Source organism: Podarcis bocagei (genome assembly GCF_964188305.1).
Source record: "Podarcis bocagei genome assembly, chromosome: 13".
Classification (NCBI taxonomy): Eukaryota; Metazoa; Chordata; class Lepidosauria; order Squamata; family Lacertidae; genus Podarcis; species Podarcis bocagei.
This window is the reverse complement of record NC_138138.1, coordinates 12,240,080-12,267,020: the sequence shown is the minus strand read 5'-3', so window position 1 is coordinate 12,267,020 and position 26,941 is coordinate 12,240,080. Positions and strand designations below refer to the sequence as shown.

General features: G+C 44.3%; 1 protein-coding gene across 1 annotated transcript; it reads left to right on the top strand.

The window, feature by feature from the left end:
- The first annotated feature begins 17 nt into the window (after positions 1-17).
- On the top strand, positions 18-25,634 carry PTCD3 (pentatricopeptide repeat domain 3). Its single transcript, XM_081166372.1, has 24 exons — positions 18-148; positions 2,430-2,479; positions 2,817-2,856; positions 3,984-4,029; positions 5,377-5,445; positions 6,549-6,653; positions 7,568-7,691; positions 8,865-8,980; positions 10,023-10,090; positions 11,253-11,340; positions 11,461-11,521; positions 14,517-14,599; positions 14,847-14,991; positions 15,541-15,591; positions 16,262-16,351; positions 18,305-18,333; positions 19,849-19,955; positions 20,856-20,934; positions 21,028-21,118; positions 21,957-22,042; positions 22,785-22,933; positions 23,650-23,691; positions 24,931-25,089; positions 25,311-25,634. The coding sequence occupies exons 1-24, from the start codon at positions 54-56 to the stop codon at positions 25,363-25,365; spliced, it is 2,028 nt and encodes a 675-aa protein (XP_081022498.1). The 5' UTR covers positions 18-53; the 3' UTR covers positions 25,366-25,634.
- Positions 25,635-26,941: the final 1,307 nt, after the last annotated feature.

The following is a 26,941-nucleotide window of genomic DNA, read 5'->3' as shown; positions in this document are numbered from 1 at the left end:
CCTCCCCGGCTTCTCCTCCCTTTCCGCCCCGCGAAGGGCGGCGCAGCGTGGACATGGCGGCGCGGTGCCTGAGGCGGCTGGGCTTTCCGCGCCGTAGGCCGCTGCCGCACGCGGGCCAGCCGGGCTCGGGGGCGGGAAGGGGCGCCAGGTGAGGCGGGAAACAAACGGGCAGGGGGTGGAAGTGGAGGCGGACAGGCCTCCTTGGCAACGGACAGGCCGCCCTAGCAACGGCGAGGACGAAGCGCCCGGGGAGGGTGGAGAGGCCGGAGCGCCCCCTCATAGAATTGTAGAGTCTGAAGGGACCCTGGTGGTCATCTAGCCCAACCCCCTGAGATGCAGGAATCTTTTTGCCTAACGTGACGCTCGAACCTTGAGGTTAAGAGAGGCGCCCCCAAACTCGGCCTTCCAGCTGGTTTTGGAACTACAGTTCCCATCATCCCTGACCACTGGTCCTGTTAGCTAGGGATGATGGGAGTTGTAGTCCCAAAGCAGCTGGAGGGCCGGGTTTGGGGATGCCTGGGTTAAGAGTCTCAGGCTCCAGAAACGTAGAGTCGGAAGGGACCCTGGTGGTCACCTAGCCCATCTCCCTGAGATGCAGGATTCTTGTTGCCCAACGTGATCCTCGAACCCGCGACCTTGAGATTTAGAGTCTCAGGCTCCAGAAGCATAGAGTCGGAAGGGATCCTGGTGGTATTCTAGCCCAAGCCACCGCGATGCAGGATTCTTTTTGTCCGACGTGGGGCTCGAACCCGCAATCCTATAGGAGCGCAGGAAGCTGTTTTATTATTCTGAATCGGACCACTGGCCTGCGCAGCTCAGCATTGCCTACTACTCTGACAGGCAGTGGCTCTCCAAGGGTTTCAGGCAGGAGTCTCTCCTTGGCCCCCGTAAAGGTAAAGGGACCCCTGACCATTAGGTCCAGTTGTGGCCGACTCTGGGGTTGCGGTGCTCATCTCACTTTACTGGCCGAGGGAGCCGGCGCACAGCTTCCAGGTCATGTGGCCAGAGCAGCCATGGTGAACCAGAGCAGCGCACAGAAATGCCATTTACCTTCCCCCAGGAGTGGTCCCAATTTATCTACTTGCACTTTGACGTGCTTTCGAACTGCTAGGTTGGCAGGAGCTGGGACCGAGCAACGGGAGCTCACCCCGTCGTGGGGATTCGAACCGCCGACCTTCTGATCGGCAAGTCCTAGGCTCTGTGGTTTAACCCACAGCACCACCCACGTCCCTTTAGCCCCCCTAGTGACCCATTAATAAAACTATTACTAGGCTAGGGCATTTGCAAACCTGAGTAGGGTCCGGTGTGGTTTCACATTGGTTGCAGGACTGTGTGTTGGGATTTCCTGTATTGCAAGGGGGTTGGACTAAATGACCCTTGGGGTCCCTTCCGATTCTATGATTCTGTCTGGAGATGCCCTGGATTGACACCCCTGGGACCTTGCTGCGTGCAAGGCAGACGCTCTGATGTGGAAATAATAAGGCCACCCCCACCCTAAGTGTCTGGATGCAGGGAGAAGGTGTGTCTATATCTAGCTGGCTTTGGGGTTGAGAAGGGGTGGAGGAAGTGGGCAGTTGAACGATATTTTATTTCTTTGCTGCAACTTCAGAGGTGTGGGTATTTTCTGTGGTGGAGTCTCTTTCTTATTACAGTGGTACCGCGGGTTACATACGCTTCAGGTTACAGACTCCGCTAACCCAGAAATATTACCTCGGGTTAAGAACTTTGCTTCAGGATGAGAACAGAAATCGTGCTCCGGCGGCACGGCAGCAGCAGAAGGCCCCATTATCTAAAGTGGTCCTTCAGGTTAAGAACAGTTTCAAGTTAAGAAAGGACCTCCAGAACGAATTAAGTACTTAACCTGAGGTACAACTGTATTAGAATAATAGAATTGCAGAGTTGGAAGGAGCCCTGAGGTTAATATAGTCCAACTCTGCAATATCCAATACACTTTTGCCGATACAAAAATTGATGCCGGTAAGAACTTCGAACCAAATTTCTAGCCCTCCTGGGAAGGAGGCATAATGTGCAGGTACTTTACCAGTGATTTCTGTGAAATGGGAAAAATATATCTTGTATATTTTTCTGGATGCTGAGGAATGCTCCCTGTTGCTAGGATCATTGTGTGTGTCTCTATGTTTGGGAGAGAGAGAGAGAGAGAGAGAGAGAGAGAGAGAGAGAGAGAGAGAGAGAGTCAGCTTCATAATAAAGACCAACAAGACATTGCTGACTTCCCATAGTAAGCATGAGGTTCGGGGTGGTTGTCTCTGTAGTTTTGTGTTATGCCACACACCCTTCATGATAGTCATTTTGTGCCAGGTACCTCCAGCACTCTGAAAATTTGAAATGTGCCTACTAGTTCAAAAATGTTAGTGACTGTGTGTGTGCTTTTAAAATCCATGTTTCATGGATGCATTTGATTTCCGTAGGCCCTGCTCAGGAAACGCAGCCCTTCAGAAAAAATCACCTAATCTTGAAGGTACAAGTATTTTTGTCACTAATTCTGAGCTGATAAAAACAATGCTTTGCAGCAGTGAAAAGTTTACTGTGCTTCCTTGAGAAAAGTCTGCGATTTTAAGCTTATTTCTGTGGGGAAATGTCTTCACCAAAAAAAACTGGACTTCCATCTGAGTAAATGCAATTAGGATAGGGCTATTTGTAGAACTGGCAAAGTTTGATTTTGATATAGGCAATGTTTCAGCTAAAGTGGCTATGCATATGAATGATTGTTTGCCAAATTAAGGCTTTCATAGTTGCAGTCTATTCAAATATGCATATCCTTTACTAACATAGTTGTAATAATGTTCTTTTCAAAGTTGACGAAGGAATTATTTCTCTTCCAAGAAAGAAAACCTGGTGAGTAGTTTTGTTTAATGCTTTATTTGAGAAATTTAGAGAAATTTAAAATAAAAAAATTCCTTCCAGTAGCACCTTAAAGACCAAAAGGTGACTATGGCAGACCAACACGGCTACCTATCTGTAACTGGAACCATGGAAGGCACCACATTGAGCCGCATGAAATGGAAGTCCATCAACCTCACCATGGTCTTTAAGGTGCTACTGGAAGGAATTTTTTTATTTTGACTATGGCAGACCAACACGGCTACCTATCTGTAAGAGAAATTTAAAGAAGGGATGAGGAATCTTCAGATGCTGTTGGACCCCGGCTCCATTTTCCCCAGCCACATGGCCAGAAAATGATGGAAGTTGCAGTCCATCAATATCTGGAGAGCCACAGGTTCCCATCCCTATATTAACAAGTTGGGAGAATTGTATGGGAGGAGACAATCTCTTGGGTATCCTGTTCCCAAACCATTTAAGGAGTCAAAGGTAATAAGCAGCGCTTATTATTGGAGGTTAAGAGGAAACAAGTATAGCTATTGTAAAATGAATTGATTTATTTCGGTCACTGACCAGAGTGTGCTATTGTAAAACGGATGGGAACCATCTTGGCCTGCCAGGGGTTCCCAATTTGGCCCGCAAGACCATTTGCCCCCTGCAAACCATGACCATCTGCCCTTCAGCTGACATCACTGTCTTGAAAGAGGAGCGGAAGGAGACTTGCAAAACCTTTCCCAAGTCTGCCCCCTACTCGCTTTTAGTTTGTGATTTCAGAGGCTAAAAAGGGAAGCACAAGGTGCCTTGGAAAAGGTTTTGTGAGCCTCCTCCAGTTCTTCTTGTAAGCCTCTTGAGATTGGGGACTGGAGGAAGGGGAAGATTCACAGAGTCATGCCCATCTGTTGCATTTGGTTCACAAGGCAGAGTCTGTAAAGGTTATGGCCGGTGGACTCAGAAAAATTCCCCAACCCTGACATAGATACTAAAAAGCAGGGGGGGGAGATGATAATATGGGGCAGAAGCCAAGGAGGCCCCACCTTCTGGAACTGCAGAACATATACTGTGCTTCACTACTTCATAGTGGAAACACTTTAGTATGATAAGTTATATACTAAAAACTGAATATTTAATTTTCTTAAATTTAGGGATAAGTTAGCAGTTCTTCAAGCTCTTGCATCAACTGTAAAGAGGGTAAGTGCTTTTTTGAAATGATACAATGCTTGGTCCCGTCCCCCCCCCCCCCATGTAAAACTCTCCCAACAGTGCAAAATCACTCCCCACCACCCACCAAGTTTTCAAATATTGATTTTAATGCTACTGTCTGATAGAGGGCATGATGTGTGCATATTATTCTATCCAAACTGAAGTAAGCATATTATTCCAACAAAGTAATTTTGAGATCAAGAGTGCAAAAGTGACCTCAAATGGACTTTTGCACCAGTTTAGAATGATGTGCTTGGAGCACACAAGAGCTCATGCAGTGGTACCTCTGGTTACGTACTTAATTTGTTCCGGAGGTCCGTTCTTAACCTGAAACTGTTCTTAACCTGAAGCACCACTTTAGCTAATGGGGCCTCCCGCTGCCGCCATGCAATTTCTGTTCTCATCCTGAAGCAAAGTTCTTAATCCGAGGTACTATTTCTGGATTAGCGGAGTCTGTAACCTGAAGCGTATGTAACCTGAAGCATATTTAACCCGAGGTGCCACTGTATTTTCTGCTCTCCTGCAAAAATCAGTAACAGAGCAGCATACAAGGATAATCCTTGAATAGTGCCAACTGGAAAAATTATTGCTGCATTGGTGCATTTTTTATGGATGAATAAGGCACCCTAAATAGTGTAATGCAGTGGTTTTCAAACAGTGTGCTATGGCACCCTGGGGTGCCTTGAATGATGGTCAGGGGTGCCGTGGGCAATACTGGCCTCTGTCCCTCTTTCCTTCCCTCCCTCCTCTGATTTTCTATTGCGTCTCTGCCTCCCGAAGGCTTTTCACATCTGTTTGTTGCCACAGCCCTGGCTACAAGCTCCTCAGGCGAACAGTGCCTCTGGGACTGGCCAGGGGGTGCTTCCCAGACCCCTATGGGGCAGTGTGAGGAGGCACCTTTATTTGGGGCAGGGAGAGGGCAGCTCAGAGACCAGGGGCGGCAGAAGCAGCTGCCCAGAGGACTCCCAAGGAGAGGGGAGAGGAGAGGAGGCTGAGGGAACACTCCACAGGATGTTCAAAAAAGGGTGAGAGGCTGCCAGTTTTGCAGGCAAGGGGTGACATAACTGGGCTCCCAAGCCCTACAGGGGTGCCGCAGAAAGAATGTAGTTGGTCAAGGGAGCTGTGGACTCAAAAAGGTTGAAAACCTCTGGTGTAACGCATGTATGGTTAATGCATAGTAAAAGTAGTCCTTTCTTATTGAAGGGGTTTTTGGTGTGTGTTGAAGCAAAATGTTTAGACACTATTTTTAACCTCAGCAGTGCAGGAAGATGAATCTGTCATGTATCTTGTCAGTGCAAAAGCTACAATTTAAACGCTTCATCCTCCTTTATTCAGGATCCCACAGCTCCTAACTACATGTTTCAAGACGACCCGTATCTTATTCCTAGAACCACTACTGAGTTTGTAAGTAACGCTCTTAAAACTGATTTTGCTAGAAAAAAATGTTTAGTGGGCTGGTCCACAGTTAAAAGCACTTTAGTATGCATGGAAGATTCCGTTGCCACTTACATTCTTGTAAGTGTGTTTTTAGGGTTTTCCCGTTTTGTCAGCCAAATTGACAGTAAGGGGACTGTTAAGGCTGTGTCTGAAGATGAAATGCTGGTTTTGTGTTGAATTCTGTGACAGATCACTTCATAGATTACTCCCCACCCCAAAATACTCTTCATGTAACAAAACACGGCAGCACAAGTTGTTTTGGGGTCTCAGGTGCATGGGGTAGACAGCCTGCCTGCCTGTCCTGCACATTATATCTAATATTTGTGTATTAAGTCATACTCCTTAAACATCTGTGATATATTTTCAGAGGCTTGTATCCACCAAAGTCACCCCGTTAACACAAGAATGTCTGCCTGTACAACAGGACTTTCTCCACGTTCCTCCCAACCTGTTCTGGGTTTCCCCTCAACCCTCTGGAGCAGAGAAGAGGGAGAGAAAGTTTCATTGTGCAGGTAGAAGCCCATGAATGTAACAGGACAGCTTCATTGGGTACAGAACCAGAATTACTGCTTTTGTATTGAGGCAGTGGGGAGATAGCTCTCTTTAAATTCCCTACCTAGAAATATTTATCACTTCTTTCCCCCCAACCCATTTCTCATACGGACTCTTTCTTAACATTATCGACAAATGTAAAAGAAATTCCCTGGTTCAGGGTTCAAGGCCTAGTGGCAAGCCCCTCCATAAATAAATTGAGCAACACCACTTGTTTTCATCAAAAGCCCTGCTCATATTAAACTGACTGACCCTGGTTTCTGGGGAGAAAAAGAGAGGTGCTTTCTTTTGCTTTTGCAAAAAGCACCAGCAGCACCTCACTGCTGCTTCCTGCAAAACAATATATATAATGATTGAAATGTGATGGCAAAAGCTTTAAAATGGAAATTTGACTTGACGGTAGTAAGAATGAGAGAGGAAAAGGACTAAATATTTGATTCAGATGCCCTTTGGTAGTATCATGAATGATAACTTCTACTTTTAGTAAAGAAAATAATATGGATACATTCTTTTTCTAGCGTTTATTTTCCTTATCAAAAGAATCTGGGAAAAATGCAGCCAGATATATTCTTGACAAACATCCTAATCTTTTTGAGATTGACATAGCTGAACCTCATGTACCGGTAAGCTTTATGTTTTTATTATCATACACATTAATTCTTGTTCTTAAGAAAAACGTCTGTGTCCTCTGAGCATTTCGTAAAATTATTCCATTGTCTTGAACACAGTTAGCAGAACTGAACTTGAATCTGCCATCGAAGGATCCTGTGTAGACAAACCTTTTTCTATGAGTTGTGACAGGAGTACAATAGAGAGCATCATGCACACCCTTGCCCTGGCCCTTGCCTGATCAAGTGCAGTGGTACCTCTGGATACGCACACCTCTGCTTGCATATCCTTCAGAATGCGAACGTGGCAAACCCAGAAGTATTTTTCCGGGTTTTGCCATGCACGCATGTGCAGAAACGCTCTATGCGGTAGACTCGTAATCTGGTGAGCCGGGTTTGCTTCCCCGCTCCTCCGCATGCAGCTGCTGGGTGACCTTGGGCCAGTCACACTTCTCTGAAGTCTCTCAGCCCCACTCACCTCACAGAGTGTTTGTTGTGGGGGAGGAAGGGAAAGGAGATTGTTGGCAGCTTTGAGACTCCTTCGGGTAGTGATAAAGTGGGATATCAAATCCTAACTCCTCTTCTTCTCTACTGCGCCGCACGCATGTGCACAACAGGAAACTTTGGTTGCAAATTTCTCAGGATCCTACCGGAGCTCCGGAGGTACCACTGCATTGCTGTGTTGGCTATAAATGCTAATCTGGACTTAAACGGAAAACAAAGCAATTAAAAGGCGATAAAGGGCACAATCACTCCTCCATTTTTTTCAAGACAGACAAGGGGCTGGTGTGTGTGGAAGGTGGAGTGGATTTTTTGCACCTTTGTTGTAGATCCAAAGAAATGCTCATTAGACACTAGAGGAAACACTTATGAATTCCCTTTTCTTTAGATCATCTGAAAACAATTGCCTTCTTTCCCCCTTATTTTAGTGTCTCATGCCAGAAAAATTGCCATTGCAACTTGAAGAAGTGTGTGAGGATGCACTTAAGTATCAGATCTGTTTCAGAAAACTAAAAGCTTCGGTGGACATGTATGATCAACTCATGCAAGCAGGTACTAGCTAAAGCTACAATCCTATACACCCTTCTTGGCAAAAGGGCCTGGTGAACTCCATAGGATTGCACTGTGAAATTACTTAGAGCACTTGGCTGAAGCTGTTATGAAATGTGGTTGGTGTTTCCTATACTGAGGTGTAGAACTATTCTCTGCTAAAACTTCTCCAAAAAGACTAGGTCTGACAAAAAGGCTAATTCATTTGTTACACCGTCTGAGAACTGAGGAGGGAGGGAGGCAGCTTGTTCAGACCTTCACAGTTTCTCCTTCGTCAGCCACCAGAGCTGAAAACTATGAGAGTCAGCTCCAACAGCCCAGGGAGGAAGCTCTGACCCATAGAAGATTCTACAGCAGAGATGCAGTTCCATCTGATAATTAGGTGGAAATGCATGTTTCTCTGTTTTATAAACAAAGATTATACTGCTTAATATAATAAGTGGTACCTCGGGTTAAGTACTTAATTCATCCCGGAGGTCTGTTCTTAACCTGAAACTGTTCTTAACCTGAAGCACCACTTTAGCTAATGGGGCCTCCTGCTGCTGCCACGCTGCTGGAGCACAATTTCTGTTCTCATCCTGAAGCAAAGTTCTTAACCCGAGGTACTGTTTCTGGGTTAGCGGAGTCTGTAACCTGAAGCGTATGTAACCCGAGGTACCGCTGTAATCTCTTAAATGGTTTACATAAACAGTAAAAATTTAACAATATTCAATAAAATTTCCTAACAGCTAGATTTAACATGAGATAAAAACGCAACATGACTGGATGTCACAAATAAAACTGAGCACTGTTCAAGGCAAAAAAAGTTTAAAAGTCCAGGAAATCTTGGGTAGATCCATAAGAGGCATTTAAAAGTGATTACTGATTTAGGGCAATTTTTAAATGTTGTACTTTTATTCTTATGTAAACTTCTTAGATTTTATATTGAGCAGTATTAGCAAAATAACGCTCTGAAGGATAGTTCACACACACATGTCCATATCTTGATAACTGCATCGTATTTGCAGCTGTTACATCACAGGACATTATATTGCCTGATACCCAAAAAAAAATTGATACTTGTCCATAAAGACAGTTCACACGTTCTGCTCAAAGACATTGAGCTCCAAGTGATGTAATGCATATGTGAGCTAGCTAGAAACCTGGCTTCCACTTTACTTTCCTCCCCATCTGCAGGAACTTCTGTATCTCTGGAGACATCAAACAGCCTTCTTGATCTCCTATGTTTTTATGGCGATAGAGAACCTGATCAGCTGAACTCTACTGAAAATAACAGCAAATTGGAACAACTGGTAAGCAAGTATGGTAGAGGGTGGATGTTGTTTCACCCAGATAGTATCGTATTTTTCGCTCCATAAGATGCACCTAGTTTTTAGAGGAGGAAAGGGGGAAAGCCCTGTTTTTTGAGGATCAACTCAAAGTTGTGCAGCTTCTTTTGCAAAGGGGAAAAGCCCGTTTTTTGAGGATCAGCTTAAAGTTGTGCAGCTTCTTTTGCAAAGGGGAAAAGCCCCTTTTTTGAGGATCAGCTCAAAGTTGTGCAGCTTCTATTGCAAAGGGGAAAAGCCCCTTTTTTGAGGATCAGCTCAAAGTTGTGCAGCTTCTTTTGCAAATGGGAAAAGCCCCTTTTTTGAGGATCAGCTCAAAGTTGCGCAGCTTCTTTTGCAAAGGGGAAAAGCCCCTTTTTTGAGGATCAGCTCAAAGTTGCGCAGCTTCTTTTGCAAAGGGGAAAAGCCCCGTTTTTTGGAAGATCAGCTCCAAGTTTTTATGGTTTTCAACTCACAGTTCTGCAGCTTCTTTAGGAAAGGGAGCTGTTTCTACAGCTTAAAGACAGATAATCTAATCAGCCAGTCACATGTCGCTGGGGAAACAAACAGCCTCCGTCTGCAGAACATTTAACAATGGAGGTCTGGGCAAGGGGCCGGGGCCAGAAAGGGAGCCAGCGATCGACCACACATTCGCACAGACATTTCCCCTTACTTTTTAGGAGGAAAAAAGTGTGTCTTATGGAGCGAAAAATACGGTATATAACATTACAGAAAACAGGACTTGAAATAAGATCAAGGTATTTCTAAATTACTGTGATGTATCTGTAATCTCAGAGATGGAGTGCTTGAGAGGGAAGAAAGCGCCCACCTTTTCACACGTTTCCATAGGAACTCCTGCCAGCTTTCACCTGAGGGAGGAACATTAAAACTGCTGTCAAGATATCTAGCTGTCTTGATTACTCTTTGTACCAGTCCTGCATACTAACTTAGATAAAATGCTTTCTAAGCTTTTGAATGCAGAGGTGATTCTGGCATGCTAGTAAGACTGATCCTGGAAATCTTGTTGCAGGAGGAAGCTTCAGAAGAAAGGGAAAAAAGGAGAAACTGGCAGAATGGGAACCGTGGGCTAAAGTGGAGGTATGAAAAATGACACCAGTTCCTTGGTATATACCGTATTTTTCGCTCTATAAGACGCACCAGACGACAAGACGCACCTAGTTTTTGGAGGAGGAAAACAAGAAAAAAAATATTCTGAATCCCAGAAGCCAGAACAGCAAGAGGGATCGCTGCGCAGTGAAAGCAGCAACCCCTCTTGCTGTTCTGGCTTCTGGGATAGCTGCGCAGCCTGCATTCGCTCCATAAGACGCACACACATTTTCCCTTACTTTTTAGAAGGGAAAAGGTGAGTCTTATAGAGCAAAAAATACGGTATTTATCTGTACTTGTATTAGGTAGTCCACAATATGTTTTCTATGCCGTTTAGCCCTTTTAAAAAAAGATTAACTGTGGGGCAAGGAATATTCAGACCACATAGTGGTAGGTAGCTGAGTATAAGCATGGTGTACTGTTTAATCCTCAGAGTAAATTCTCAATTTTATTTATTTAAAATGTTTATAGTCTTCCCTTTATCCAAAGATCTCATGGCGTGGGAACAATACAACTTCATTTAAATTGGAAAATCCATAGCAAGTAAAAACTATAAAATCCATGCTACGATTCATCAAGTTTTGCAAACGTCTTTTTGATTTCCAAGCAATCAGATGCAATTCTGATGCACGGAACTGTGACCAAAATGTGAGCAGACTTTTAAAAATATCATGTATAACATTCCTGAAATGCCCATTCCTGAAATTGGACAAATAGATAGCTGAATATTAAGGATACTTTTCTGGGGAAATTGTGAAAGACTTTTTGGCATATACTCATAAAAATGTGTATACTGAATGTGCAGCAGGACAGCCGTTTCATGTCCTCAGGGACATGGTAAAGCAACAGAAGAATGACTATACTCATACTTGATTGACCATCTGTGCCATGGTGTCTAAATTTGCAGATTTGGTGCCATGTATTTGCAGATTTTTATCCATGTTGCCTGAAATATATAGTCTTTGCAGTTCCTGATTTTAAGGTCGTATTGTATGTTGCACAACAATGGGTGCAATCCAACTAAGTTGGGATTTTAATAAAAAACTGATATCGCTTACAAAAAAAATAATACACAGTGTGCATGCTTTCGAGAAGGTGTAAAAGTATATTGATATAAATCACGTTGATACAAGTAATGTTTTCCAATTAATAGGGAGAACAATAACGCTGAAAGAATATTTAACCTAATGCCAGAAAAAAATGCACATTCGTATTGTACAATGATCAGAGGAATGGTGAAGGTACAGTTAACATTATTTATTCCGCACTTGCTTCTGTTATTTCTCCAGATTAATAGATTGGTTTTTCTAAGTTTATTTTAATTCTAAAAATCTAACTCCTTCCCCTCCATATCTTTCCAGCATAGAGCAGCTGCAAAAGCTTTTGACATGTACACTGACTTATTGAATAACAGGCTTAAGGGTAAGTTCTAGGATTTTTAAATATACATATATTCCACGCATCACATTGTTGAAACTGTACACCTAATGACTCGGTCCTGCCTTTGTAGTACATGCGGCGCAAGATAAGGCATGATGTGGAGAAATCAGGCAGAGAGAAGCTTTCTCTGTCTTGCTTTTCCATCTCATGCTGGAACCCAGTGCCATCCACTGAAGCTGAACACTGGAAGATTCAGGGCAGACAAAAGTACTTCACATAATGGACTTCGTTCCTAAAAGATGTAGTGACGGCCACCAGCTTGGATGGCTTTAAAAGGATCCTTTAGCTGAGATTCCTGCATTGCAGGGGGCTGGGCTGGATGACCCCTGGGGTTCCTTCCAACTCTACAAATTCTATGATTCCATGAAAAGAGGATTGGACAAATTCATGGACTTTCAGAAGGCAGTATTCTTCCTACATGCTGAGAATGGCATGTGGGAAGAATGCCTTTTGGGGGCTTCCCATGGGCATTTCTATGGTTCATGAAAGCTGGACCATAAAGAAGGCTGATCGCCGAAGAATTTATGCTTTTGAATTATGGTGCTGGAGGAGACTCTGGAGAGTCCCATGGACTGCAAGAAGATCAAACCTCTCCATTCTGAAGTAAATCAGCCCTGAGTGCTCACTGGAAGGACAGATCCTGAAGCTGAGGCTCCAAGACTTTGGCCACCTCATGAGAAGAGAAGACTCCCTGGAAAAGACCCTGATGTTGGGAAAGATGGAGGGCACAAGGAGAAGGGGACAACAGAGGACGAGATGGTTGGATAGTGTTCTCAAAGCTACTAGCATGAGTTTGACCAAACTACGGGAGGCAGTGGAAGACAGGAGTGCCTGGTGTGCTCTGGTCCATGGGGTCATGAAGAGTCGGACATGACTAAACGACAACAACAAATGGGCATTTGGTTGGCTTCAGGATGCCCAGCAGTGTCATCTGTACTAGAACTTTCAGTGGTGCTTTCAGCGTCACTCTCAATGTCAGAATCTACATCTGTGTTGGCATTGATGGGGAAACTGCAGAGAACCTCTCCTGTCCTGCAGTGCATTCTGCATTCCTAGTTAAGGATCACTGTGTCAGAATCAGGCAACAAAACTCTGTGCTGACCTTTCTCATAGCCCATGAAAATGCCCTGTGCACCTTTTGCACCTTGGGGTGTTTCTACCTACATGTGAGACCCAAAAACTTGTAAGAGCTTGACAGAAGATTTTCTCTGGAACAGTTTCTCAAAAGGAGAACTTTCCATACCTGCTGAAACCTTTCTTACCCATGTCTCACGCTCTCATACACTCAAACGATATAAGCAAATGTTGTGCCACTGCTGGAGCAGCACGGGTGGTTAAAAATCCTAACAAGATAGGCCTTTGTTCTGATCCAGCAGGACCCCATATTAAGTCTAATAATAATAATAATAATAATAATAATAATTTATATACTGCCCATCTGGCTGAGTTTTCCCAGCCACTCTGGGCGGCTCCCAGGAAATATTAAAAACACAATAAAACATCAAACATGAAAAACTTCCCTAAACAGGGCTGCCTTCAGATGTCTTCTAAAAGTCAGATAGTAGTTTATCTCCTTGACATCTGGCAGGAGGGCGCTCCACAGAGCAGGTGCCACTACCGAGAAGGCCCTCTGTCTCGTTCCCTGTATCTTCACTTCTCGCAGGGAGGGAACCGCCAGAAGGCCCTCAGAGCTGGGCCTCAGTTTCCAGCTTACTGTGCTTTGGTATGCCCCACGGAGGACCTTAAGATCTGCAAATAATAACACCCTGAAGATCCCAGGCCCCAGGGAGATTAGACTGGCCTTGACCAGAGCCAGGGGCTTTTCGGCCGTGGCCCTGGCCTGGTGGAATGCTCTCCCACAAGAGAACAAGGCCCTGTGGGATTTGACATCTTTCCCCAGGGCCTGCAAGATGGAGCTGTTCCGTCAGGCCTTGGGTTCAGACTGATTCTTTTCTTTCTGTATAAGAACAAGCATTAAAGAGGCCTCTTGGCCCACCCACAGGTCCTTTCTTTATAAGACCAGTGGTAACAGTTGGCCCTGGAGAATATTAACCACTCTCAATTTTACCCATGGACTGCCATCTGTCCAGATTTTAGTTTACTCTGAACTAATTTTAAGATGTATTATAATTAATTGATTGCCTGTTTTTATGTTCTTTGTATACTGTGTTAGTTTTATGATGTTAGCTGCCCTGAGCCTGGCTCCGACCGGGGAGGGCAGGGTACAAATAATTTTTTATTTTTTTAATTATGAGTGGGACTTTCCTTCTCATTCCCTCCCCCCTGTGTGTCGTGGCATGTTACCCGAAATATATGGCCACATTTCACGCACATACATTTTTCTCCCTTTGGGTGGTGCTTGGATGGACGCCTGCCTTTCTGACACACTGGGTTTCCGTTTGCAGCAATGATGATTGGCGCAGGGGTACGGACCTCAGCTAGATCATGGGAGCTGATTGTGAGCTATCTGCGTTCCGGCGTCGCTGGCGTGTGGCTGGCTTCCTGGAAACGGGCTTGCAAGAGAATTTCGCCTTACACTGAGCTGCCTTACAAATAATCGGGGGGGGGGTGGGGTGTAAAGCCAAATACGAAGAAAGCACAGGCTGTTCAGTACAGTTGCTTCAAACACAACTTTTCATTTCATCCTTATATTACCCTACAGGTTGCTAAATTCCTAACAGCCGTCCTCTCGTATAAGAGACGGAATGGAATGTTAGCTGATTATTGATAGTTATAAGAATTTTCTATAATGACGACAGACATTGATTTTAGCGTAGTGCCTAAATTTTAATCTCAATCTTATATTTTTCTTTTGAATTGCTAATATCTGTCCTTGTGAGCTGTGAATTGTGTTATATTACTTGTGGCTTGTACGAGTCCGCTGTTTTATTTGATTTGTTTTGTTGTGTGGTGTTCTATGATGGGCGTAAAGCCGAATAAACATTTTGATATGATATGAACTTTTCATTTCTTCCAGCTGATGTGCACACCTTCAATGCGTTAATTGTAGCAGCTTCAGAAGTACGGGAAAAGTACACTGAAAGATGGGAACTTGTTGAAGTAAGGAGCAATAACTAATTTTTATGTATCTTTGCCATGCCAAATATTTATTTAGGTGAATTTGTATCCTGCCCTTTCGTTATTCGGCAATATTCAGGGTGGTCGAGGGACTCAGGGTGGGTTCTAAAGAGGCCTAAATTTCAACTCTTGGTTTGTGTGTGTGTGTGCGGGTGGCAGTGGAGAGAAATCCCTGCATCTTCATAAAAGCTTCAGTCCAGTGCTTGCTTTGTTTCATCTTGGTTAATAGGACTTGCTGAACCAAATGGCTCAACAGAAGATACAGCCAAATTTGCTCACTTTTAATTCTGTCCTGAAGACTCTAAGGTGGTGTGGTGCCTTTGGCAAGAGTATGGCCCTTCGCACACTAAATGAGATGAAGGCACTAAATATAGGTAAGTTCTCAGCTGTCTGTTAAGATTGTCCCAACACAGCTTCTCTAGTGGTGAATATGTAGGGCACGGGTCTCCAAGCTTTCCTTGCCTCGGGCCAGTGTCTCGAGCGACGATCGCACGGAGGGCAGGGGAGCGCGTGTCCATATGCGTGCGCACACGCTATTTCCGGCGCACATCCAGGTCAGAGGAGGCCCATGCGCACAAGCTATTTCCGGTGCTCCTCTGACCCAGATGTGGGTCCCTGTGCCGTGCCAGTAAGAGCGGGCAGTGGTGGGGGTCGCCGCAGGCGGGATAAACGAGTCCCTCAGGCCTTATCTGGCCCCCGGGCCATAGGTTGGTGACCCCTGATATAGGGACTGCATATACGCAATTCATGTAGTTCCCTCACACACACTACCTGCTCAACAAAACTGGAATTCTGGGAGCAGTTTCAGTTTCTATTAGGGGGTACTCAAGTGAGCAGAATATGAATTAATGGATTTTTGTATCTCGGCCACATTGTCAGAATTGGCTGGTTCAGTATATGCCTCTCTGTTTGTTTGTTTTTAGAGCCTAGCCTTGCAACCTTTGACCATCTTCTTGGCATCTTTTATAAACCAGGTATGTGATTCCTAAATTAGAACAATATCTAGTCAATTTGTTTCTGTAGTCTTTTGACGTTTGAACCGCAGCCCTCCAAGGTGCTGCTCTGGAGTCTCCTTCTGGCTTTGCGCTAAACACAGGAATCTTCCCCCGCATGACTCCTGCATTCTGACCCTTCTTCCTAAGCTATAGCATAGATCTGTTTAACCGAAGAGGCATCTGAGTGATGCTGCCCTGCCGCAAGGCTGAATTTTTAAAATAAAAATATTGCATCCAAAATGTATGGTGTTTGTACCACTTATTGGAGAAATTGGAGTCTTATTGGAGTCTTCCTGAAGACTAGTTTCTCTAGAGGGTTTGGCCAATACTGTTAATTAAGGTATAAAACTATTATGTGTGTTACTAGCGTGTAGTGGGAAAGCTATTGATAATTCGGCCCCTCTTATTGCTAGGCACTTTGGTAGCTCTTAGGGCCTTCTTGGCATTTGACTGTCCCAAAACCTTGTGAGGTGGAATGACTGGTTGCTACGGCAGTCACATTTTCATTCGGCATTCTCAAAGTATAGTATTTCCTTCTTGGCCAGCTGTTCAGCAGTCCTCAGCTCCAAATACGGATTACGTGTTGTAGAATCTTGTCTACTGAATGTGTGTTCTTAATGGCGCCATGGCGTGTCTTGTTATTCTACAGCGGCATCTTCTCGAGGTGAAACAGAAATGATCTATGAAGTAATGGATGAGATTAAGGGAAAGCGTTTTTACCCACAGGACCCAGACGATGGTATGAATTCCCTCCTATATTCTGTGGTGATCTTGCGTTATGTGGGACTTACATGAATGGAAAAAAATTGCCTTTAAAACTTTGTGTGAGTGGTGGGCTAATGATTGGTTTTCCGTGCAAAATAAAATATTAGGTCTGTGTTCTTCACAATTCGTTGTGGGTCTATAAAAATAGCAGTCTAGTCCACGCACACGCACACACACCACAATAATTATTGGGCTCCATGATCACTGCAGATGGTGACAGCAGTCACGAAATTAAAAGATGCCTGCTTCTTGGGAGAAAAGCAATGACAAACCTAGGCAGCATCTTAAAAAGCAGAGACATCACCTTGCCAACAAAGGTCCGTATAGTTAAAGCTATGGTTTTCCCATTCGTGATGTATGGAAGCGAGAGCTGGACCATAAAGAAGGCTGATTGCCGAAGAATTGATGCTTTTGAATTCTGGTGCTGGAGGAGACTCTTGAGACTCCCATGGGCTGCAAGAAGATCAAACCTATCCATTCTGAAGGAAATCAGCCCTGAGTGCTCACTGGAAGGACAGATCCTGAAGCTGAGACTCCAGTACTTTGGCCACCTCATGAGAAGAGAAGACTCCCTGGAAAAGACCCTGATGTTGGGAAAGATGGAGGGCACAAGGAGAAGGGGATGACAGAGGACGAGATAGTTGGACAGTGTTCTCGAAGCTACCAGCATGAGTTTGACCAAACTGTGGGAGGCAGTGGAAGACAGGAGTGCCTGGCATGCTCTGGTCCATGAGGTCACGAAGAGTCGGACACGACTAAACAACTAAACAACAACAACAAAAACATGCAATGATTTTTTGGTGGGCTTGTGGTGCCCTCATCTAGGTCATCTTGCCTGCTTTACTCTGCATAGTATCTGTCCTGGACTGGCTGGCAGAAGAATTGTGGGTGGCACCAACTGGGGAACCCCCAAGGGAAGAAGGCTCAGAGCCTGGGAAGTGGCGATGGGATGACAGTGAGTGGTCAGAGGGAGAAAACTGGGAAGAAGAGGTATGGAAGCTGAAGGGGTAACAGGGTTTAGTGAGTGGGGAGAGTCTGTGCCAGAGAGCAGTTCAGAAGCTGAAGCAGGAAAGGAGGGAGGCTAAGAGGCAGATGAGCCGGGCCAGTGAAGAAGCCAGGGGTCTCCTCCTCCTACTTTGACAAGCTCCCCTCCCTCCAGTCTCCCAGGACCAGAAGAGGTAAGAGGAGGGAAGTGCAGGAACAGGCGGTGTAGTCTCAGGTTTCTTGCAAAGGACCCGGGAGAGGAGGAGACTTGGACAGCTGTGGGAATGCAGGGTTCTTTAGACTCCACAACTGCTGCCCCAAAGGGGCAGGACCTACCAAGAAGAGTTGCTGTGCTCATTAGGCCTGGCTCCCCTGAAGCAGGCCTTGTTTCTCCTAATGAAGAGTCAACTTCACGTACCCCATGTGATTTATTGCTGGCTTGGCTCACCCAGCTTAATTGAAGGCTGCTCATTTTAAAAGGGCCATCATGGTGGGTAGCAGTTGCATATGTACTGTGCCTTTGTTATTCTGTTAAGTGTTAACAGGTTGTCATATATCTCATGGCGGCGGGGGGTGTCTACGCTATGATCAAATTAGTTTTAAGTTGTCTCCTCTTCCCAGGAAAACCTGGGAGTAGTAGTTGAGAGCGAGGACTAGGATTCTTTTACACTGATTTCTCAGCACTTGGCCAAGCTACGATGGGACAGTATTCTGTGGTCAAAGCCGTAAAATAGTATAAAGCTTGTATGTTTGCCATGTAGATGTGATCTTAGATATTACCTTGGCTTAAAGAACAGTTTTACCAGACTTGTGTTGGTTTAGACAGCGGTTTGTTTAGCTGTTCCAATTTATTTCAGTAATGCTAGGAAGCCTGACAGATGTGCTTATCTTCCGCACTGCTAGATGTTGAAGATTAACATGGTTTGCTATTTCTTCTTTTTAGGCAACTTTTTTCCAAGTGCCATGAAAATAGTAAGTGGATTTGGTTCCTGCTTTCTAACACTTAATTGTCTACTATAATGGCTTTCTAGCTACCTGTGAATTCCCTTGAATAGTTTATAGTAAAAAAGCAAAACCTCTAAATCTGTTCCACTACTCAGATTCCTCTTTATCCACAGCTGCACAATTCTTCCACATATACCTCTTTCTGTTCCTTCAAGTTGTTGGTTTGATTTTACAATCCATTATTCCTTGTGATGCTCCATCATGCCCTTTAACTCACCGTATTGGAACAAATAACCTAAATGGACATGGAGCAGATTCAGCTTCCAAACGTTGGATGGAGGAGCAGAGTTTGATTATATGGGGATGGTGGGAATTGGGATCAAACTGACCTAAAGCAGGTTTCATATTTTACTTGTATTCGTAAAACCTTTTATTGGCATCACATACAACATCCAAAAGGAACGCAGGTGGCGCTGTGGGTTAAACCACAGAGCCTAGGACTTGCTGATCAGAAGGTCGGCGGTTTGAATCCCCGTGACGGGGTGAGCTCCCGTTGCTCGGTCCCTGCTCCTGCCAACCTAGCAGTTCAAAAGCACGTCAAAGTGCAAGTAGATAAATAGGCACCACCCTGGCGGGAAGGTAAGTGGCGTTTCTGTGCGCTGCTCTGGTTTGCCAGAAGCGGCTTAGTCATGCTGGCCACATGACCCAGAAGCTGTACACCGGCTCCCTCGGTCAATAAAGTGAGATGAGCACCGTAACCCCAGAGTCGGCCATGACTGGACCTAATGGTCAGGGGTCCCTTTACCTTTTACAACATCCAAAACAAAACAAATCATTACAGAATTACTTCCCCAGTGGCACAAAACATTTGCTAAAAGAAAGGAGACAGAGCAATTATCATCACATCTCTTGGTCTCCAGGGAGAGCAGACGTCTGCAGTGTATTTCGACGACAAAAAACCAAATAGAGATATTTAGCCACTAACTTGGTGAGCTCCTGATCATTCCCCAGCAATAGAAATTGTATGACCTCTGACTCTGGTTTCCATTTGGAGATATAGAGTTGATCTAGAAATTGGTGGCGGAGATCAACATATAGTTTATAATTGACAAATATTTTGATGTTCCACATTTGACGTGGGAGCACAATTGCTTTTCAAACACAATCATTTGCCCTTAACTGCAGGGCACTTGGGAACCAAATATAAATATACATGGGTTCCTCCCCCTTTGATGTACAATGTTAAGATTGGGAAATGGATGGTAATATACCCCCCAAATTCCTGTTAGACTATTGGTGCCCTGCTGAGCCAAAGAAATAAAAAGATAGCTCCTTGTAGCTCATCTGAATCTTCTTTCTTACCCTAGCAGTTTGGGGTGGCTGTTACGTCTTGCCGTTTCATGATCATTTGCAAAACTTTGCTTTGGGAATACCCTTCTCTGCTTGCTGATGAAAGTGCAGGGAGCTTTTGTGTGGTGCACTGTGTGGCAGGCTGCTGCATGTCTTTAATATGAGTGCTCATGCTATGTGCCTTGATTGCAGTGCCTGGACCTCAAGGATATTCAGCTCGCCTATGAGCTACACAAAGTGCTGGAGACAGGAGAGAACAGGAAAATGTTGGGAGACATTGGACAGCAGACTACTTACTGGTATTTATTGTTTGGTACTCCCTGGGGTTACACAGGAACAGGAAGATGAGAATATGTGCTGTCAGTCTGGATGCAATTGTACTTCTAGGCTCAGTTGAAGATGTTCGCTTTTGCAATGAAAGCATTTTATGTGGGCATAATACGTTGGGGGACATAATAGGAACCAGTTCATCTCCTAAGAGAGGGACGCGGGTGGCGCTGTGGGTTAAACCACAGAGCCTAGGACTTGCCGATCAGAAGGTCGGCAGTTTGAATCCCTGTGACGGGGTGAGCTCCCGTTGCTCAGTCCCTGCTCCTGCCAACCTTGCAGTTCGAAAGCACATCAAAGTGCAAGTAGATAAATAGGTACCACTCCGGCGGGAAGGTAAACGGCGTTTCCGTGCACTGCTCTGGTTCGCCAGAAGCAGCGTAGTCATGCTGGCCACATGACCCGGAAGCTGTATGCCAGCTCCCTCGGCCAATAAAGTGAGATGAGTGCCGCAACTCCAGAGTCGGTCACTACTGGACCTAATGGTCAGGGGTCCCTTTACCTTTTACATCTCCTAAGATGTATGGGAGAGGCCATACTTTGAGTCTCTTCTGTTTTGAGAGAGCGAAATTGTAACAGGGAAGAAGAAATGTTGAACAGTGTTGTTTTTTGAATCCCCTTTCTCATGGAACACTCTCCAGATCACAACTGACTTGATCTGACAGTTTCTAGAAAGTAAAGCAAGCCGTCCTGGTTCCACCAAGCCAGTTGAATAGTTCAGGTTATATGAGCTGCCTGTTTTAACTTGGATAGGCAAACCACATAAGCTTAATATTAAGTGTTGAGGATGTTACATATCCTGTATTTTAAGCTTTTGAAATCTCAAGTTGTGCTGGGTTTTTGCTTATTTTATTTTTCTCCTCTTGCTACAGTGGAAGGTTTTTTACCTTGCTGTGCATGATGGAACAGCTTGACGTTGTAATGAAGTGGTATAAAGAAATGGTCCCATCAGTAAGTATTAGTGTGTTGACTTTACAGCTTTTTTAAAAAAAAAAAGTTACGTTGAAGCTGCAGTGGACCAAAATATTTTGCTTGTTTCATCAGATGTTTTACCCAAACTCTCAAGGGATGCTGGATCTTCTTTATGCACTGGACACAGCGAACCATTTGGAAATGATTCCCCAGATTTGGAAAGGTTAATACTTTTTTGTGTTCTATTTATTTCAATATACATTAGTTGGTATTAACTTTTCTAGAGTTACCAAACTTTGAAGATCTGGTCTGATGAGAGCCACTGTTTGGTGTCACCAGCCTGATGAGGGGAAGTTATCCCCTTTGCTCCTCCTTAAGATAATTCCAATCACATTTTTTGCAGCGAAAAGGATTACTTCTACATTTCTATCCACACTGTGCATAGTAATGTAAAAGAAACGAAAAATCCTTGCTCCCAGATGCTGCTGCACTTTCAGATGAGTTGGGTGGTAGTTTCAAAATTTCCCATTATGGGGCGCTGTGGGTTAAACCACAAACCCTAGGACTTGCCGATCGGAAGGTCAGCAGTTCGAATCCCCGTGACTGGGTGAGCTCCCATTGCTCGATCCCTGCTCCTGCCAACCTAGCAGTTCGAAAGCACGCCAGTGCAAGTAGATAAATAGGTACTGCTCCGGTGGGAAGGTAAATGGCGTTTCCATGTGCTGCTCTGGTTCGCCAGAAGCAGCTTAGTCATGCTGGCCACATACCCCGGAAGCTGTATGCCGGCTCCCTTGGCCAATAAAGCGAGATGAGCGCCGCAACCCCAGAGTTGGTCATGACTGGACCTAATGGTCAGAGGTCCCTTTACCTTTACCTTCAAAATTTACCATTAGCTTATTGCTAAAGTTCATCTGTTCTCTGTTATTAGAGCGGGATGCAAATACTGCTAGAATAATAGGAGTTTAAAAATGTGGCCTACATCCAAACCACTGGGATTGATGGGCAGGAAGCCGCTTTGCGTGGCTTTATTTCTGATTGCCTTTTACCCTACCCCTGCACAGATATCAAGCAGCTTGGACATGGCCACAGACCTGCTATGACAGAAGAGGTTCTGGCCCTCATGGCCAGAGATACGCAGCCTCCAGAGGTGAGTCTAGGTGAGGCTCTTGCGGTCTGGAGAGTTGGTTCATCTGGACCAACAATAGTCACAGCGTAATTTACAATAGCATATTGTAATACAGTGGTACCTCGGGTTAAGTACTTAATTCGTTCCGGAGGTCCGTTCTTAACCTCAAACTGTTCTTAACCTGAAGCACCACTTTAGCTAATGGGGCCTCCTGCTGTCACCGCTTCCGGAGCACGATTTCTGTTCTCATCCTGAAGCAAAGTTCTTAACCTGAGGTACTATTTCTGGGTTAGCGGAGTCTGTAACCTGAGGTGTATGTAACCTGAAGCGTATGTAACCCGAGGTACCACTGAATTGAAACATACTACAAAATAAAAGCATTAAAACAGTTCTCATAAATTGCGTAAGCAGCTTGAGTAAAAACGGTGAAGTTACTCAGCCAATCAGCTACTAAAAGCCCAGCAAAAAAGGTGGGTTTTTATCACAGAGTCTGGGAGAAATGCAACTCTGGATATATTTCAATATACCGTTGGTATATTTCAGTAGCTTCTCTCAGCTACTCACTATTGCGAAAAGCTTAATGGGAAGATGTTTTATGCAGTATTCCCAGTACTTTTGGAACTTTCCCCCTACTTATTCATTAGGTAAAAAGTGAATTTACTTGAATGCATCAGTTTCTAAAAGCTACAGCATAAAAAGATCCTTGTGTAGCTTCCTCTGCCTTTGTGAGCTTAAACATTTTGGTTTGTCTACTATTTTTCAGACTCGAGTAGCGTTTGCTGACTGTGCTGCAGATATAAAATCTTTCTTTGAGGCACAGGAAAGGAGACAATCAACCCTAGAATGGACAGCCACTTCGCTGGGTAATTGTACTATATTGTTTGCCAGGGCTGGGCGAATGCAGGAAGCCTGGTAAGTAAAGCAAGGGTAATTCATTGGTGACCAATGTAACATTTGTAAGCTTATTTGTATCATATTTCAGGTTTCAGTTAATATTTAACTCCAGTGACATGTTAACTGCCTTGATTTTCCCTACAAAATTAATCAGGAAGTATGTCACAGGTAGTTTAAATGCTTTTTGTTTTGGTTTAGAAATATATGACTAATGTAGCAGTTTTGCAAGCTTGAGAATTTGTCGGTAACTTGGATTTTGCCACCTCCCAAAATCTGCAGAGCGGTGAAAAGATACCAGGGAGTTTGAGGCACTTGTGTTTCCTTTAGAACAACTAGGCACAGCGGGGACTGCAGTGTCTTTATGACATATGGTTTATTTACACATATTAGGCCTTTTTGGGAAAGCCATGGCCACCCATGTGATTCAGTACTTAGAAGGATGTTGCATACATTGAAGGGACCTTCAGTGCATCATGTTTTACTTTAGTAGCATGACTTTTGCATTCTTTTGACTTGAGTGCTAAATTCAAGATGTGTACAATTGAAAAGGGTTCAGAACTTGTGTTTCACAGGCATAGTTCCTTTTTGACCGAATGCATTTTTTGCAGTAGGGGTTGATGAGAAATGGGTTAGGTCTGATCTAAGGACTGAAACAGTTCATATCCTGCCCTTAATTAAGAACAGAACTTTTTTTAAAAAAATCAGTGCAGTTCAGAACTTTTCTCTCCAAATAGGAACATGCTGGAGCTGTTTAAGAAACACAATCGAATCCCCAGGTAAGTTCATCTACTGCCTAAATGCCCAAATGCTACTGTTGTTTACCATATAAAAGAGGGGGTACTTTAAATCTGTCCCTGTTCTTCCCTTTCATTATTTCTGCCCCACAAAAAGACCTAAAAACCCCCAGCCCTTTTTCCCCTTAGTTAACTCTTTCCGCAACTCCGAATGGTGCTTTCTGCTGGGCTCCGCCACATGTGGAGGACAAACCCAAGGGCTTTCCTGACTTGGGTTATGTTCACAAGCATACTATAATGAGGTGTTCGCAGCTGCTGCATCAAAAAAAATCTGTATTTCTTTACACGTTGCTTGTGTTACGTTGACTGCCTGGTATGCCTGTAGTGCAAACTGAAAGTGAAAACAGCAATTGACATGTCTACTTAAGAGTATGAAGAATTGTATGTTGCACCTTGATTAGCATCTGCCCCTAAATACCTTGAAACCTGATAGGCAGAGACTTCTGCATCTTGAGTGCTTTGCAGAGACATATTTGGATCTGAAACAGTGCACATTTGGTGAGCTCTTATTTCCAGTACTTAATTGTAAAAGAATTTAAGAATCCCTGTACATAGGGGAGTGAAAGCTGGAGTAGACTGCAGTGAAAGCTAGTGTAGACTCTTGTCCCAACACCTTCTGCACAAAGAGCTAAATTCCATTATGTACTGTTGCTGCTCTTCTAACCACAACCACTTCCTCATGCCTAGGGTTTTTGTAGCCTTGATCTTGGCTTTCTCTAAATCTGGTGCCTTCAAGTCGTTCTGGACTACCAGCTCCCATTAGCTCCAGCCAATAGTATAGACCAAAACATCTGAACGCTGAAGCAAGAATGTCTTAGCACTGTATGAGCGAGCTCTGCATGCAAGAGTAGCGTAGCTCAAGCTGGGAGTTCCTGCCAGCAGATTTGCTGTATAATCTTTGTCCCAGCTTTCATACAGAGCTTCTTAAGAAAGGAAGGTATCATTTTGTTTGGTTGGATAGACCAAACCTCTGCTTGCATAAGGGGCAAAGGGGTGCATTTGGTACTGGTAGCAAATGGCACTTGCATATAAATATGTCAAGAAATAAATGAAAAAAACTTGGCTGAAGTCCCTGGGTCAGAAACAATTGTGAAATTTTTATTTCCCCCCGCCCCACCCCCAGTTAAGATTGTAGTTCTGGAAATAAAATAGCGTGTTAAATGCAGCCTTACCATGAATACCATCGGAGCATGCATGCTTCTTTTTCTCTATCTCATGCAGTGATTTGGTGATGGATGAAGTCTTGAATTGCATCAAACAAAGCAAAGAGCCAAGTCAGGCCCTTGACCTGGTAAAGTTTGCTGCAGACTTCAGCTTACAATCAACTTCAAAGCTTGCCAGGAGAGCGCTGGAAGAATTTCAGCTCTCTGAAGAGCAAAGGTGAGCTTCAAGAAATGGGTGAACCGTGGATGAACACTTTTGAGTTCAAAGCAGTGTCCAGTCTTCACTCCCAACTGCCTCTTATATTGCTCCTGCCTCTAACCATTTTTAATCAGACACTGCTCTGCCAGAAACAAGAGGGTTGTGCCAGTAATTTGATGGGGCTTTATAATACCCACTTAACAATTTTATCTCTGAGCTCTGTACTTTCTTCCTTACAGGAAAGCTCTGGCTGATATGACAGCAGAAAGCAGCGACAACAGTGATGGTGAATAGATGCCAGGAAGGGACCCCTTTCTCTTTCCTGAAAAAAGGGATGCCTTTGATCTGGCATGTGGCAGTCAAAATTCACTGTCCTGATTGCTGACTAATCTGTACTGGGCATCTGTACTCATGCATGTCCTGTGTTGGAGAGACTTGACCCCTTTGCATGTCACCTTACTCTGGAAAGCTAGAATTTCCTACCTGCAACAGAGGAGCAGACCAAAAAGACAGTAATTCCATTGCCTCTACAAAAATGGTTAAAAATAAAGCGTAATACAGTTTTCTTGCTTCCTATTTATTATTATGATCTTGACAGAATGTGCGGCAATACGTACCTGGTGGGGATTCTGGTGTATGAGACATCCAGGATTTTGTGCTCGTTTCCTCAAGGTGGGGACATGTCTTGGAAATCTGTATAGGCTTCCTGCTGCTGCTTTAGTCGCCTGCCTAAAGGAGATGTGAATCTTGCTGTCTTCGATCTGACTTGTGCTTTGGTTTTAATTTGCTATTTTCCTTGCCTTTTCCACTACTTTTATTCTAGTACTTCCCCCTTATTCTTTCTCTGTCCCTTTTTTTTTTTTTGGGGGGTGTCCCTCGGTGTTTTTCCAGCCCCTATGTTCTAATGTTCAATTCATGAAGCATCTCCCTGCAGGCCCTGGCCATTGTTGGGAAGGGGATAGCTTCTGGGCCATGCTGAAGAGTCGTGCTGCATCTGACCAAATCTAGTCCCACTTTCTCGGTGGCCAGTCTGTTGGTTATGAAAAGTCACAAACAAGGCAAGGAGCACCTCCCTGCTTGTGTGTTCCAAGAACTGGATTTCAGAGGCACGTGGTCTCTGCTAAAGGAGGTAGTGCATAGCCTTATCCTTAATGAATCTGTCTAATTTGATAACTTATGTGCTGTGTGAAATAGTACATGTGTTCTCAATTTCCCACCGTTCAGCTTCGTAAGATGAAAAAGGTGGGGTAAAAATAAACTAGTTGACTTGCAACTTACGTGCATTTAATTTGCATGATCTTTACAAGCTTGGTGGCCAGCCACCAGCTGAAATCGCATGAAGCTAACACTTGCAAGGTGCAAAAGCACTTTCCGCACTGGGATCTCACAGGAGTAGCGCCCATTAAGCAAGATCTTGGGGGGCGAGGTCTGCTCAGTGCATCAGCTTCAAAAATGTAGAGATGCTCACATGGGGGCAGTTCCAGGGTTGCTTTTGACTATATGTGATTTTGGTTATGCACATAGTTCCTGGAGTGTAACCCCTGTGCACTCTGCAAGTCAACTGTATTTTTTCTACACCCAGTATAACCTCTATCATGCCTGTTTAAACAAAAAAAGAGCCTCTAATGTAATCTTTCCTTATTGGGGAGGTGCTCAAGGGCATCATTTGCACCATGCTCTGGCATGCTACCCTTAAAAGATGTATCTGACAAGTTATCAAAGAGCAATATTTACATTAGGTAGAAAAGAAATCAAAAGTTGCTGACCTTATCAGGAATCTTAATCCTTTCAACAAGGATTGACTACACACTTCAAAGTATCTATTCACAGTACTTTGTCCAGAAGTTGACATTTCCTGCACTCCTGAGAA